The sequence below is a fragment of the Phaenicophaeus curvirostris genome, chromosome 1, assembly GCF_032191515.1.
Source record: "Phaenicophaeus curvirostris isolate KB17595 chromosome 1, BPBGC_Pcur_1.0, whole genome shotgun sequence".
NCBI lineage: Eukaryota > Metazoa > Chordata > Aves > Cuculiformes > Cuculidae > Phaenicophaeus > Phaenicophaeus curvirostris.
The window spans coordinates 187914720-187927679 of NC_091392.1; the positions used below are offsets into that span (position 1 = coordinate 187914720).

A 12960-nucleotide genomic window follows, 5' to 3' on the forward strand; every position below is an offset into this window, starting at 1 on the left:
ACGGCACTAATCATCCATACTGTGGCGAGGAAAAATGAGTAACAATGAGGGTTCAATTTTTTGAATGCAGCAAGCAGGAAGGAGTAGCCATGTATTGAAGCACACTGCGGAAGCAACTCAGAAAATAAAATCTGTTGATGCTATAAGCCTGATCAAGTGGGAGGTGTTCCTGCTCATGGCAGGGGCTGGAACTAGGTGATATTTAAGGTTCCTTCCAACCCAACCCATTCTATGATGCTACAATCAGCAATTAGTATATGTGAAATTTGTAAAAGGATTTGCATCTTGTGGGAAAAAGTTCTAAGGCTCTGCAAATTGAAATGACTAAAATCACAGCTTGAAAAGCAACAGCTTCTGTCAGGGCACTGAGCCTTCAATGGTTTGGTGCAGGGAGGCTTCTGCAGAAGGAAGGGTAAATGCAAAGGATGAGAGACAGGGTCATGGAAAATGGGAGAAACAGCCCATCTAAAACACAGGCTTAAGAATCATAGAATCCTAGAATGTCCTGAGTTGGAAAGGATCCACAAGGATCATCTATTCCAACTCCTGTCCCTGCAGAAGACATCTCAAAATTCACACCAGAAACCATTCTTCTTGAATATTGTCAAGCTTCCTGCCATTCCCTCGGGTCCTATCGTTTGTCACTAGAAAGGAGAGATCAGTGCCTGCTCCTCCACCTCCCCTTGTGAGGAAGCTATAAACTGTGATGAGGTCTCCCCCTGTCTCCTCTTCTCTAGGCAGAATAGACCAAGTGACTTTAGCTGCTTCTCATACAGCTCTCCCCCTAAATCCTCTGTCAACTTTGTGGCCCCTCACAAGTGCACACAGTACGCAAAGTGGGACTGCACCAGTGTGGAGTAGAGTGGGACACCCAGCTCCCCTGACCTGGCTAGCACTGCTGTGCTTGATGCACCTCAGGCAATGGTTGGCCCTCTTAGCTGCCAGGGCACACTTACCATCTACTAGAATCCCCAGATCCCCTTTTTGCAGGGCTGCTTTCCAGCCTCCCGCTCCCCAGCCTGTATGGATATCCAGGGTTGCACTATCCCAGGTGCAAAATTTGGCACTTGCCCTTGTTAAACTCCATGTGATTGGTAATCGCCTCTTCAACTTGTCCAGATCCCTCTGCAGGGCCTCTCTGCCCTCAAGAGTGCATACACTCCCCCCAGTTCCATATCATCCACAAACCTACTTAGTAAACCTTTGAATCCTGCATCCAGGTCATTTATTAAGACATTAAAAATGAGAACTGGCCCTGTGGAACTTCGCTAGCCTGATGTAACCCCGTTGGTCACCAGCCTGATGTAACCCCGTTTACTATGACCCTTTGTGCCTGGCCTGTCAGCCAATTGCTCACCCACTGCATTACGTGTTTAGAATGTTAGAATCATAGAATCACTAGGTTGGTAAAGATGTTTGAGATCATAGAGTCCAATCATACCTGTCCAGTACTAAATATTATCCCTAAGAACTTCATCCACCCTTCTTTTAAATACCTGAGGGATGGTGACTCAACCATCTCCCCGGGCAGCCTGGTCCATTGCCCAACAACCCTTTCAGTGAAGAAATTTTTCCGAGTGTCCAATCTGAACCTCCCCTGGCACAGCTTCAGGCCATTCTCTCTCATCTTGTCACTTTGTCACTTGGGAGAAGAGACCAACCACCACCTTGCTACAATCTCCTTTTGTAGAATCATACAATCATAGAATCACCAGGTTGGAAAAGACCTCTTGGATCATCAGGTCCAGCCACTCCTATATGCCACTAAACCATGTCCCTCAGCACCTCGTCCACCTGTCTTTTAAACACCTCCAGGGAAGGTGACTCAACCACCTCCCTGGGCAGACTGTTCCAGTGCCCAATGACCCTTTCTGAAAATTTTTTTCCTGATATCTAGTCTGAACCTCCCCTGGCGGAGCCTGAGGCCATTCCCTCTCATCCTGCCCCCTGTCACTTGGGAGAAGAGGCCAGCACCTTCCGCTCTACAACCTCCTTTCAGGTAGTTACAGAGAGCAATGAGGTCTCCCCTCAGCCTCCTCTTCTCTAGGCTAAACAACCCCAGCTCTCTCAGTCAATCCTTGTAAGACTTGTTCTCCAGCCCCCTCACCAGCTTCGTTCCTCTTCTCTGGACTCGCTCCAGAGCCTCAACATCCTTCTTGTGGTGAGGGGCCCAGAACTGAACACAGGATTTGAGGAGCGGTCTCACCAGTGCCGAGTCCAGAGGGAGAATAACCCCCCTGGACCTGCTGGTCACGCTGTTTCTGACACAAGCCAAGATGCCATTGGCCTTCTTGGCCACCTGGGCACACTGCTGGCTCATGTTCAGTCGCTGTCAACCAACACCCCCAGGTCCCTCTCCTCCAGGCAGCTTTCTAGACAGACTTCTCCTAGTCTGTAGCACTGCACAGGGTTGTTGTGCCCCAAGTGCAGGACCCGGCTTTTGGCCTTGTTAAACCTCATGCCATTGGTCTCAGCCCAGCGGTCCAGCCTCTTCAGATCCCTTTGCAGAGCCTCCCTACCCTCCAGCAGATCCAGCTGAGCTTTTCAACTCTCCTTCTCACGCATGCTCTTGGACTCCTTGGGCTCCTCTTCAAGGCTGCATCTGACCCTAGCTGGTTCTTTCTCTTATTGCACTAGTCCCCGTTACCTGGCTTAATTAGATACACTCACATTCTTTCCCATTCTTTCCAACTGCAGCCTTACTAGAAGACCTTAGTTAATCCCAAGTACGCAGGCACAGGCTGGTTAAAAGTTATTAGAATCACAGAATCACCAGGTAGGAAAAGACCCACTGGATCATCGAGTCCAACCATTCCTATCAAAATCATTCCTATTATTCACGCTAATCCCACAAAATCTTTACATCATATTCAAATATATAACTTGTAACACCTCGTTCCTTCTTTCACGCCGATTTGGTGAACTGCAGGCAGGGTTTGGCTGCCGTTGCGGTCACTGGGGGGGGCGGGAGGGCGGGGGCACCGCCGGCACCGGCCCGGGGCGTGGCGGCCGCAGCGCGCGTGCGCGGGAGGGGCGGCGCTCGCCGCGCCCGGAACTTCTGCTCGCGGCCGCCGCAGCCGCCCGGGCCGCAATCGGGGCTGGAGCGCGGCGCCCGGACGCTCAGGGGTCGGTTTCGTTCCGGCGGCGGCCGGGCCGGGAGGGAGCGGGGGGCGCGGACGGGGCCGGGCGCTCGGCCCGCTGCCCCGGGGCGGCGGGGCCCGGCCGGAGGGTGGGGAGCCGCTCGGCTGCCGTTGGTCCGCGGCCGGCGGTTGGGCGGGCGCCGTGCCGGTCGCTACCCCCTCCGCCCAACGGCCCCCGGCCCGGCCCGCGGCCTCCGTGTCCCGGGAGGAGCTCGGTGTCGGTCGCTGCGCCCCCCCTTCCCCCCGCGCTCCGTGCCCCGGGGAAGAGCGTGGGGCCGGGAGCCGCAGGCCCCGCTGGGATTTGGGGGCGGCCCGGGCCCAGCGCTCGGATCGCTTCGGGTGCCCCGCAGGCTGTGTCCTCGTTGCCTTCTGATTCCTCCTTTGTCTGCCTTCCCTTCCCCCTCTCCTCCCTCCACGGGCTCTGGGGGTTTCTGGGTTTGAGGCTTGGCTGGTTTTTGGTTTTTTTTTTTTTCTCTTCTCTCTTCAAATTCGGTGAGATCATCTCGCCCGGAGGCTGCAGTGTGACAGAGATGCTAAACAGCCCTGTCGCTTAGGGAGGCTTCTTCGTCGAGACTCCGTAGTCGCCTTGCTTGCCATCAGGGGGTAGTCTGTCAGAAAACGAATACCTAATCGAATTGGGGGTAGGAATTCATGGGAAGAGGCCAAAACCTGAAAGCACAAGGTATATATTGTTCAGATGACAATGACTGTAAGTCTTGGGGAATGGGCCAGATTAACTATAAAATAAGAACTCGAGGAGTTAGTTTAAGATTCAAAATTCTAGCATATGTAGGTAAATTGTTGGCATGTGGCACCTGTCTTTTTGCAAAGAGAGAGTAATCCTGAGTCATAACTGGATTTCAGATTCAGTTTTTTACATGTTAATAGTTTATACCCTTCAGCTTTTCAACACTTAAGATATTTTATGTGCCAAAGTACTTCATTTTGATGCAGTTAATACTCTTCAACTGTCACATCTCTGAAACGCTTTTAGTGCCAAAGTACTTAGTTTTGATGCCGTTTGATAAATATGGATAGCAGTTGTCATCCGTGCAGTTATGTTGAACAAATGGGACAACGGAGCACTTAACGCTTCTTACTGTTTCTAAGTGAGTCATTTTAAAGAGTGTGACTAATCATCCTGCCATACAGTTGTCAACAAACTAGAAATTTTTTTTTCTGCCACCCACAAAATCTGAAGAAGAGTTTTCCAGATTTTTCTGTGGATGAGAAGTGAAAAGTAAAGAGGTTCTCTTTTGAAGAATGGTTTAAATTTAGATCGAGGGGGACTTCAAGCAGTGGACTTTCTATTTTAAGAATTTGTCATTCTTTTGTGCAGCAATGAGACGATATATCTGGAAATTCGGTTAACTTAATGTGGTCATTGTTGGGTGAATAGTGGCGTGTTAATTGTTTTAAAGCTTTCATCTAAATAGCAAACTTACCACGAATCTAAATTTAAATTAATCTGTCTTATTTCCACTCACTGCTGTATTTGTCTCAATTGCAAGTCAACTGGGACAACGACACTTCAGTTTTCCATGAAGCGTGCATTGAGTACTTTCATGATAATCAAGTGATGGGTGTCATCAAGGTGATAATAGTGCAAAATACATGCTGAAGGGGGAGGAATTGTGTTTGTTTGGATCAAACCAGGGAAGTAAGACAGATCTGGCTGAGAAATTTGGGTTTAGAAATGTGATATGAGAAGTGCCTGACTGGAACCTGGTTCTTGTGGGAAGTGGAAGTTGGTGATTGCCTGCAGCTTATGAGACTAAGCCCAGAGCGCAGCAGTAAATTTAAAACTCCCAGAGATACAATGGGCATAGAAAATGCCTCGAAGGGGGAATATTCAGGTTTGGTTTCTTTTCAGTTACCTGAGTTAAAGAGCTGGGAGGGAAATATCAAACACATTGAAATGCAATATTGGGCACAGGCGGCAGATGAATGAGAAAGTTGGGAAGAGCTCTTTAGAAATGCAGTTACGTATGTGGAGGGAAGAAGTAGCATATGGGGTGGAAAATGAGACCAAGGATGCAACAGAATGGATCCCACAAAGAACATAAGAAAGGTATATTAAATGTATGCCAGCTTCTGCTGTTGGCAAATACATTTACTGATTATTTGTATCTGTTGGCAGCATGGATCAAGACTTACTCTTTATTGAGTGTGTGTCTAGTGGTTGGTTTTGTCTGCGTGTTGTCTCATCACCTTTCTGCAAAAACTAATTACTGATTGGGAATGTGCTGAGAATGCTGTTCTGTGCTTTTGCTGTAATTAATACTTGAAGTGACTTACATGTGTTGCTGAATTGACCCAAACCAAAAGTGTTTGCCCCATAACTTTCTTTTCACACTTAAGCAGAATGATGGTGTTTTGGGCCCGGTGATCTCCTCTTGAGAAGTGATCTCTTGTATCAGGTGTCTGCCTCAGCAGGTATCACAGGTGGCTCTTGCTAATCCAGAGGCCTCATTGAAAGGATGACACTTTGCTTTCTCTTCTTTCAAACTGAATGTCGAAGAATAGGTTTTCTTTAGGAAATAGATAAGCTGGGGGGAGGTCTGAGAGCCGATTTCCCCAGGATTGAGTCCTAATTAGAGGGAGAGCTGGTAATGGCACAGGAATCAATGGACGTGGTGCCTCTTTCTGATACTGGAAGGTTATTCATGCCTTCCGAATGTGGCCCCACTGGTTAAATATTTGGGAATACTGAAGAACTATGGGTAAGATATAGCCCTTTCTCTTTTACACCAGTTTTTTGGAGATGAGTATCCTCTTGTTAGCTAATCCTTGGATTGGAGATCACAAGGTCTGCCAGTGATGTCAGAAAATCATAAGAGTTGGTTCTGTTAAAAATGTACCTGTAGGTTTTGTTTTATGTGAGGGGTAGTACTGACTGAGATAACAAAGTAGTCTTACCTGCTTATCCATGAAGTTTTCAAGTGGAAGGTTGTCTTCTCTAGCACAATAGCTGTAGCTGTCAGAAGTCTGTGCTGGATAATTACAGTCCAATAATTACAGAACAGTGTTTTCCTTGACATTTTATCTTTTAAAATACTCCATGCTGTTGTATTTTACTTGGGAGAATGGAGATAGATTTTGTTATTCCTCTAACTTTGTAGAGTATTCTTATTTAGCTTATTGTCATTAATTCTCCTTATTGTCATTGTTCTTTTTATTTTAACGCTTTTTTGTACCAACGGGTGTGTCCTTTCAGTGAGCAAAGGGGACTTCTAGCTTTTTTTTGAGCAAGCTAACAGCGAAATACTTGAATAATAAACTACACCGTTGACTTGGCAAGGGACATGGGGCTTGGTTCGTCTTAATAATCTTTAGCTATTAATAAGCAAATTTCATTGAAAATGTTGAGAACTTTTTACCGTGAATTAGATAAATTCTTAGTGTAGATGCTGTATGGTCTAATCTTCTGGTTTTGTTCAGGGCAGGCTGGTATCATGGATCGCTCTCGGCACTGTGCAGGGAGTGGCAATGAGCAGACTTCTTCACAAGAGCACGGTCGTGGTGAAGATGAGAGACAACGGCAGCTGGAGCGCCTCAGTAGGGAGGAGGCCTATTACCAGTTCATTAATGAACTCAATGAAGAAGACTATAGATTAATGAGAGACCGCAACCTGCTCGGCACGCCAGGTAAGATGTGAATACCTTCTGTAGAAAAGATGTAAGGTGAAGTAACACTACTGTAGTCAGGGACACGTGTGGTTGTATGACTCCAGTACCCTGAGGTCTGTGGTTCAGTTCCTCTTCAAAATTTAGTAAAAATTAGCAAATTAAATGGATACTAAAGCTAGACTGAAAATAGAACTCCTTCAAATGCACCATCTCCATAAACAGGTAATATGCAAACCCAAATAATTAACACCTGGTGCAATAACGTATATCTGTTGGTATGTGGCAATTCTGGGGGCCTCCGAGTCATTGCTGGAAGTAGCTCTGCGTTTTTGCTGGGAGTTGGCAAGCTCTTGACACGCACTCAGCATCTTTTCTTGCCCCCCCCCCCCCCCCCCCCCCAATAGTACCCGTTTCCACTGTGTCCCTGAGTTACGATTGTACACGAGCACTGTTTTCTTTTCAGTTTCATTAATCTTTCCTTTTTCCTGAAGATTTTCCTTCAAGGTAGAAAATACTATTATTTCTACATGGCTAAGTTGAGCCATTACTAAGGCCTTACCTAGCAGCATTATCGAGATGTGAATTATTTCAGGGGAGATTACAGCGGAAGAGTTACATCAACGCTTGGAGGGAGCTAAGGAGCGTCTGGCATCACAGAGTGATCTGGATAACAGAGAAGGTGAAGGTAGAACTGTTGGAGGTAAACATTCTTCATTCATATACAGGCACACACAGAGAATGTGATGCATAAATCTTGTTCTGTACAGATATTTAAAAGAAATGCTGGTGATTTCAGTACCAGCCATTTCAAGTCTTGTTTTTCCATTGTGACTCTCTGGAATCTTTTCAAAGTAAGAGATATTTTCTAATAGAAAACCAAACTTGCAATACTTCACGAAAACTCAGTTATGTCAACCACAGATTACTTTTTTCTCTTTCCCTGGTTTCCCTTTGTTAGTAAACTTATTTTGCATTAAAAGTATTTTCATTCTAATTCTTAAAAGGTTTTAGCATGTATTAGAGAAGCTGGAGCAGGAAAGAAGTTAATTTGGAAACAGTTAACCTCTCCACTATATGTTTGCGTCACTTCATTTGTTTCCTTTAATGGATAGAGGCTTGTATTGTGAGCATTGTCTCTTCTCCAGCAGTAGTGGCTTAGTCACTTAATCAGTCCTAGTCAGGTTTAGGAGAGGAATAGTCAACTCTGGAATAGAAACAAAGATACCAGGTTTCTAAAGTAGGGAGGTGGAGTAGGGAGAGCTTCATCAGATGCCTTCGAGGGAAAACCTTCATTGTGGTCATGGCAGTTGGCTTTCTTTTATGCATGTAGTTAGCACTAACTACAACAGTTGTTTCTGTTACTGAGCTTGTAGCTGAAGGAGATTTGGGAATGGAGCTGTGGATGTTGTGGTAGGAAAAGAGTATATTTACACAAAATGAGAAAATCTGTCAAAACCATGCTTATTTATTCCACTGCTTATGGAAGACAATTCTTTAAAATGTTTTCCAAAAGAAGACCAAATCTGTTGTGCTATTCCTTGCTTTGTCAGAAGTAGCTGACTAGGATGCTCTCAAATTGATAGCTTGAGCAAGGGATAGATATTGGACAAATACAACTTACTTGGGATTGCCTAAATCTGTACACTTTCTCAGAAGAGTCTACCTGACCATATTAATTTATCTGTGTATCTGCTGGTGAGACTAAAATTCTAGGTTGAACTCATGAGTTTTGCTGATGTTTTTACATACAACATGTTTTCAGCAAAATTACATTGTCCTGGCAGTGTAGCTGTCCTGCCACTGTAACATTTCTGAAGTCAGGGCCCCGCAAGCACAGAGGATTTGGAGTGCCTAGTAGCATGCTGAGTATGCAGTTGTATGAATGTTTGCAATTCTTTGTTTCTCTCAGATTCTGATGTTCTTGGAGAAAACTCAAATGGTGACTCTTTGCTGGAATGGCTGAACACGTTTCGTCGCACAGGAAATGCCACTCGCAGTGGGCAGAGTGGGAACCAAACCTGGAGAGCTGTGAGTCGAACAAATCCAAATAGTGGGGAGTTTCGATTTAGCCTTGAAATCAACATCAATCATGAGCATAACAGTTTTGAAACTGCTGCTGAGGAGACTGTGGGTATAGATAGTAGCAGAATGCATTCAGAAAGAAGGCATCAAAGAGCTGTTAGTCCAGTAGCCCCACGAACAAGGAGCAGGACCACAAGAGAGGCCAACAATGAGGTTTCAGGCACTGCGAGGACCAGGTCTGTGAGAAGTTCTGTGACACAGAGCTCTGAAGCAGCCTCTCATCCAGTCTCAGGGAGGCTCAGGAGTAGAACAAGGGAGGTGACGGGTCCTTCCCAAACAACTACTGCACGTAATAATTCTGCAGCTACTGGTGCACAGAGAGAAATGCCAGAAAGGGCTACTTCTGCAGGAGTCACAAGAGGTAGAGCTAGGGCTAATGTTCGGATGAATACAAACCAAAGACTAGAAATTCTGCGGTTAAGGTCTACTTTAAGTAGTCGAAGCCGCTCTCCGCTGCAAAGGCAAAGTGACACTGCTCATTCTGAGGAACGTGGACAGAGGCAGGATAGAAATGCCCAGCAAGTCAGCAGGAGTAGAAGACAAACAGCTCAGCCTTCTTCACAGCCTGCTGAAGAACAAGCAAGAGGTAACGCTCAGGGTCCTCAGCTTTCCAGTGTAGACCCGTCTTTGGGAATAACTTTGGAAGAAGAGCAATCTAGTAGGCCGGTAGCTTCTGCTAGAAGGCATCCGACAATTACATTGGATCTTCAGGTGAGAAGAATTCGTCCTGGAGAAAACAGAGATAGGGACAGTATTGCCAGTAGAACTCGTTCTAGAGTCGGAATGGCAGAAAACACAGTTACCTTTGAAAGTGACAGTGGGGGATTTCGGCGTACGATATCACGATCAGAACGTGCGGGTATTCGAACCTACGTTAGCACTATACGGATACCTCTCCGTCGGATTTCAGAAACTGGGCTTGGTGAACCTTCATCAGTCGCTCTACGCTCCATCCTTAGACAAATTATGACAGGCTTTGGAGAACTGAGTTCTTTAATGGAAACTGAATCAAACTCAGAAGGGCAAAGAGGTGGTCATCACTTACCAAATGTACAATCAGAGCAGAATAACTTAAGTTCAGCAAACAATAGCAGTGATCCAAGTGGGACTTCACCTAGAAATGGGCATTCGGTAGAAGGCAGCAGGGAAACAAATGGACAGAGTCGCAATAATGAAAACCAAGATAACAGGCAATCTCAAGATGCGAACAACCTAGTGGAAAATGGAACACTGCCCATACTTCGACTTGCCCACTTCTTCTTGCTGAATGAAGATGATGACGACGAACGTTTAAGAGGTTTAACCAAAGAGCAGATTGACAATCTTTCTACCCGGAACTATGGGGATATTCATGCTGAAAATGAAATAAGTAAAACGTGTAGTGTTTGCATTAACGAATATGTAACAGGGAATAAGCTAAGGCAGTTACCTTGTATGCATGAGTTTCATATTCATTGTATTGATCGCTGGCTTTCTGAAAACTCCACTTGCCCAATTTGTCGGCAGCCTGTATTGGGGTCTAATGCCACAGACAATAGCTAGGATTATTTGTACTGCTTGGTTCTCCAGGATTTGCTTCTGCTCTGTTTATGATGAGCCAGATGGAATAACTTGACTTGCATAGGGGTCCATTTGTGTGGGGAGTTTTGTTAAATTTCTTTCAAAATTATAGAAAACTTGTCAAAATCTAGCAATGTAAATACTATTTTTCTCCAAGTGCAGTTCTAGGAGTACACATAGAACCAAATGATATCAGTAAAGTTTATATTTTTTTAGGTAATTTTGTTATGCTAAGCACTTTTGTAAATACAGAAATGCAGTAGTTAATCAGTCCCGCTTAATGTATGTTTTTTTAACCGTGTAGTAGACTCTATTTAGATTACAAATTATTTCACACAGATCCACCACTGTGTTGGAAAAATTAGTGTCTAAATAGCCATTCGTTAGCTTTTTGTTCTAAGAACAATTTCTTTTACAGAGAATTTCTTGCTGGACATATTTGCTAAAGATATTTAAGTTACTTGAAGTGCTCATTTTGATAGACAGTATATTTTTTTTAACATTGAAATATCCTTTTCAAAAACTTGCCAATTCGGTTCTATTTAAAAAACTTTTTGCATGTGGTTTTACACAATGCTTAACGCCGATCGAGTTCATATTCAAAAGTGGATGGGCTAGTGACATTATGAAATGTACATAGTTAAATGCTGTCTTTGACAATCGCCATCTTTTCAATGCAGGCAGAAATCGGATCAATTATAACTCCCAAGAGAACGTGTCTTAATGAACATGGCATTTGCTCAGAGAATAAATGAGCACTGAGGAAGTGTTTTCACTCTTCCAAATTACTCAGTTGATATTCATGGGGGTTTAACTGCTTTAGTTTAAAGAGGGAAATATTTCCTTGACCATTGTTGTCTACAAAATGCATGATTTGTGCATCCTACTCAGAAAAACAGAAGAAAAGCTTGAAGTGTTTTTGTGCAGAAATTCAAGGTACACATAGGGTATTAGTCCTCTTAAAACATGTCTGAGGACCAAATGGCAAAAGACTCTAAAAAAAGACAAAATAAGCTTCCCTAAAGTCCCCAGATTACTGTATGGTTAGATATTAAACTTTATACCAATAACTTATAAAGAAATAAAGTTGCGAATTAAATAATTGAGGCTTTGTGTGAGTTACTGTTGAGCTATAACCTGTAGGTTGGTAAGAAGATTTATCATTCATGATGTTCAGTCAGTTTTCATGCAATTCTTTCCCCTGTTTCCCCTAGCTGTATACTTTTGTTTCCACAAGTTGTGTTAGCTGTTTTGGGAGATAAATGCAAGACAAAGCACTCTTGGGGCTTCTGGAAGTAAGCTGAACATTAGAAAGGTCATCTGAGCAATGTGCATCTCATTCCTTAGACAAAGGCATATGCTTATGTGTATATATTATTAACGCTAGAAAGAATACTTAAGAAGTCCTACTGACTTCCTCTGCCTGTTGATGGCCTTGATAAATGTGCTTCTGTGCTTGATGCTTCAGTTAAAACATCTGCTCATTGCGTCCTTGAAGGGAAGTGATGAAATCCTGCGTTAAGCTCTTGGATGTCTACTTCAGTTTTTCAAGTGAAAAACTTGTGTTCCAAGTTCCACAGAAGTGCTTCATTTTATTTCTGAAATTTTTTTTCATTTTTTGATTATTTGCTGTGTTGTGCAAGTTACATTTCCCCTACCCTTTTACCATCCTGCACACCCTGCCTCCTGTGATTTCTTCACTTCAAATGCCCTGATAATTTTGTACCTCTTGCACATCTTATCACTTGTTGTTTATTTCTTTTTCTGATCATTTGTAAGTATGTCTCATAGCACAAGTATTTCACTAGCAATGCCTTCTAATTCAAAGTTTTAAACATTACTAGCAATGCCTTCTAATTCAAAGTTTTAAACATTACTACCTATTTAATCGGTAAATTTGAGGTAGTTTTTTTTAAATAAAATGGGACTAGAGATAAACATGAAGAATTTTATAAAATAAATATGGTAATAGCCCTTAGGCTGAGACTTGTTAAGGAGAACTTGAAATCCAAGTAAAGCGCTGATGGAATCAGGCTTATTCATAATTTACTCAATTCCTTTAGTTATCCCTGAATTACATCTGATTAGGTGAGCCAATAACTCTTGCTTACTCTTCATGTATATCATGAGAAGGTATGATAGCCCTTGCCTGTATCCTCCTTCACAGGACGGCTTTATAATGATTCTGCCTGTCATTCAAGGAGAAGTAAAATCTCCAATATGTTACATAGCACAAGGACAAAATACTTTGTCTAAGTTTGTCTATTAGAAAGGCATCAAAGTATATTTGTGCGTCACATTCATTTTCAAGAGCAAGGTGCAGTCTGTGTTGCAGTTGCTATTGCTGGAATAACCCACAGTCAGATGCTAAAGCAAGTGCATGTGAGTAACAATGAGACCACTCGCTCAGCTGTTAGTAGCTTCATTTTTTGCAGGATCAGTCAATTTTTGAGTAAGATAACCAACATTTTTAAATGGCACGATGGGTTTGTGTTAGAAAGTTTTTTTTTGTTGTTTTTTTCTAAGAAACGTTTTAAAGGTACAGATG

General features: G+C 43.6%; 1 protein-coding gene across 3 annotated transcripts; it reads left to right on the top strand.

Annotated features, from left to right (window-relative positions):
* Positions 1-3385: 3385 nt before the first annotated feature.
* On the top strand, positions 3386-11501 carry RNF6 (ring finger protein 6). Of its 3 annotated transcripts, XM_069882759.1 has the most exons (5): positions 3386-3822; positions 5014-5211; positions 6582-6788; positions 7363-7470; positions 8680-11501. In XM_069882759.1, exons 2-5 carry the CDS (start codon positions 5151-5153, stop codon positions 10392-10394), a joined length of 2091 nt encoding a protein of 696 aa, XP_069738860.1. In that variant the 5' UTR covers positions 3386-3822; positions 5014-5150; the 3' UTR covers positions 10395-11501. The 3 variants fall into 3 exon arrangements, with proteins under 3 accessions (XP_069738860.1, XP_069738868.1, XP_069738852.1); XM_069882767.1 differs by lacking the exon at positions 5014-5211 and having other exon boundaries at positions 3387-3822; XM_069882751.1 differs by lacking the exon at positions 3386-3822 and having other exon boundaries at positions 3856-5211.
* The last annotated feature ends 1459 nt before the right edge of the window (positions 11502-12960 follow it).

Excerpts from the sequence above, each read along its gene's own strand:
- RNF6 (XM_069882759.1), top strand. The coding sequence starts at position 5,151 with ATGGGGTGGAAAATGAGACCAAGGATGCAACAGAATGGATCCCACAAA. Across the intron at positions 6,789-7,362 it reads CAACCTGCTCGGCACGCCAG|GGGAGATTACAGCGGAAGAG; the intron begins GTAAGATGTGAA and ends GAATTATTTCAG. Across the intron at positions 7,471-8,679 it reads TGAAGGTAGAACTGTTGGAG|ATTCTGATGTTCTTGGAGAA; the intron begins GTAAACATTCTT and ends TGTTTCTCTCAG.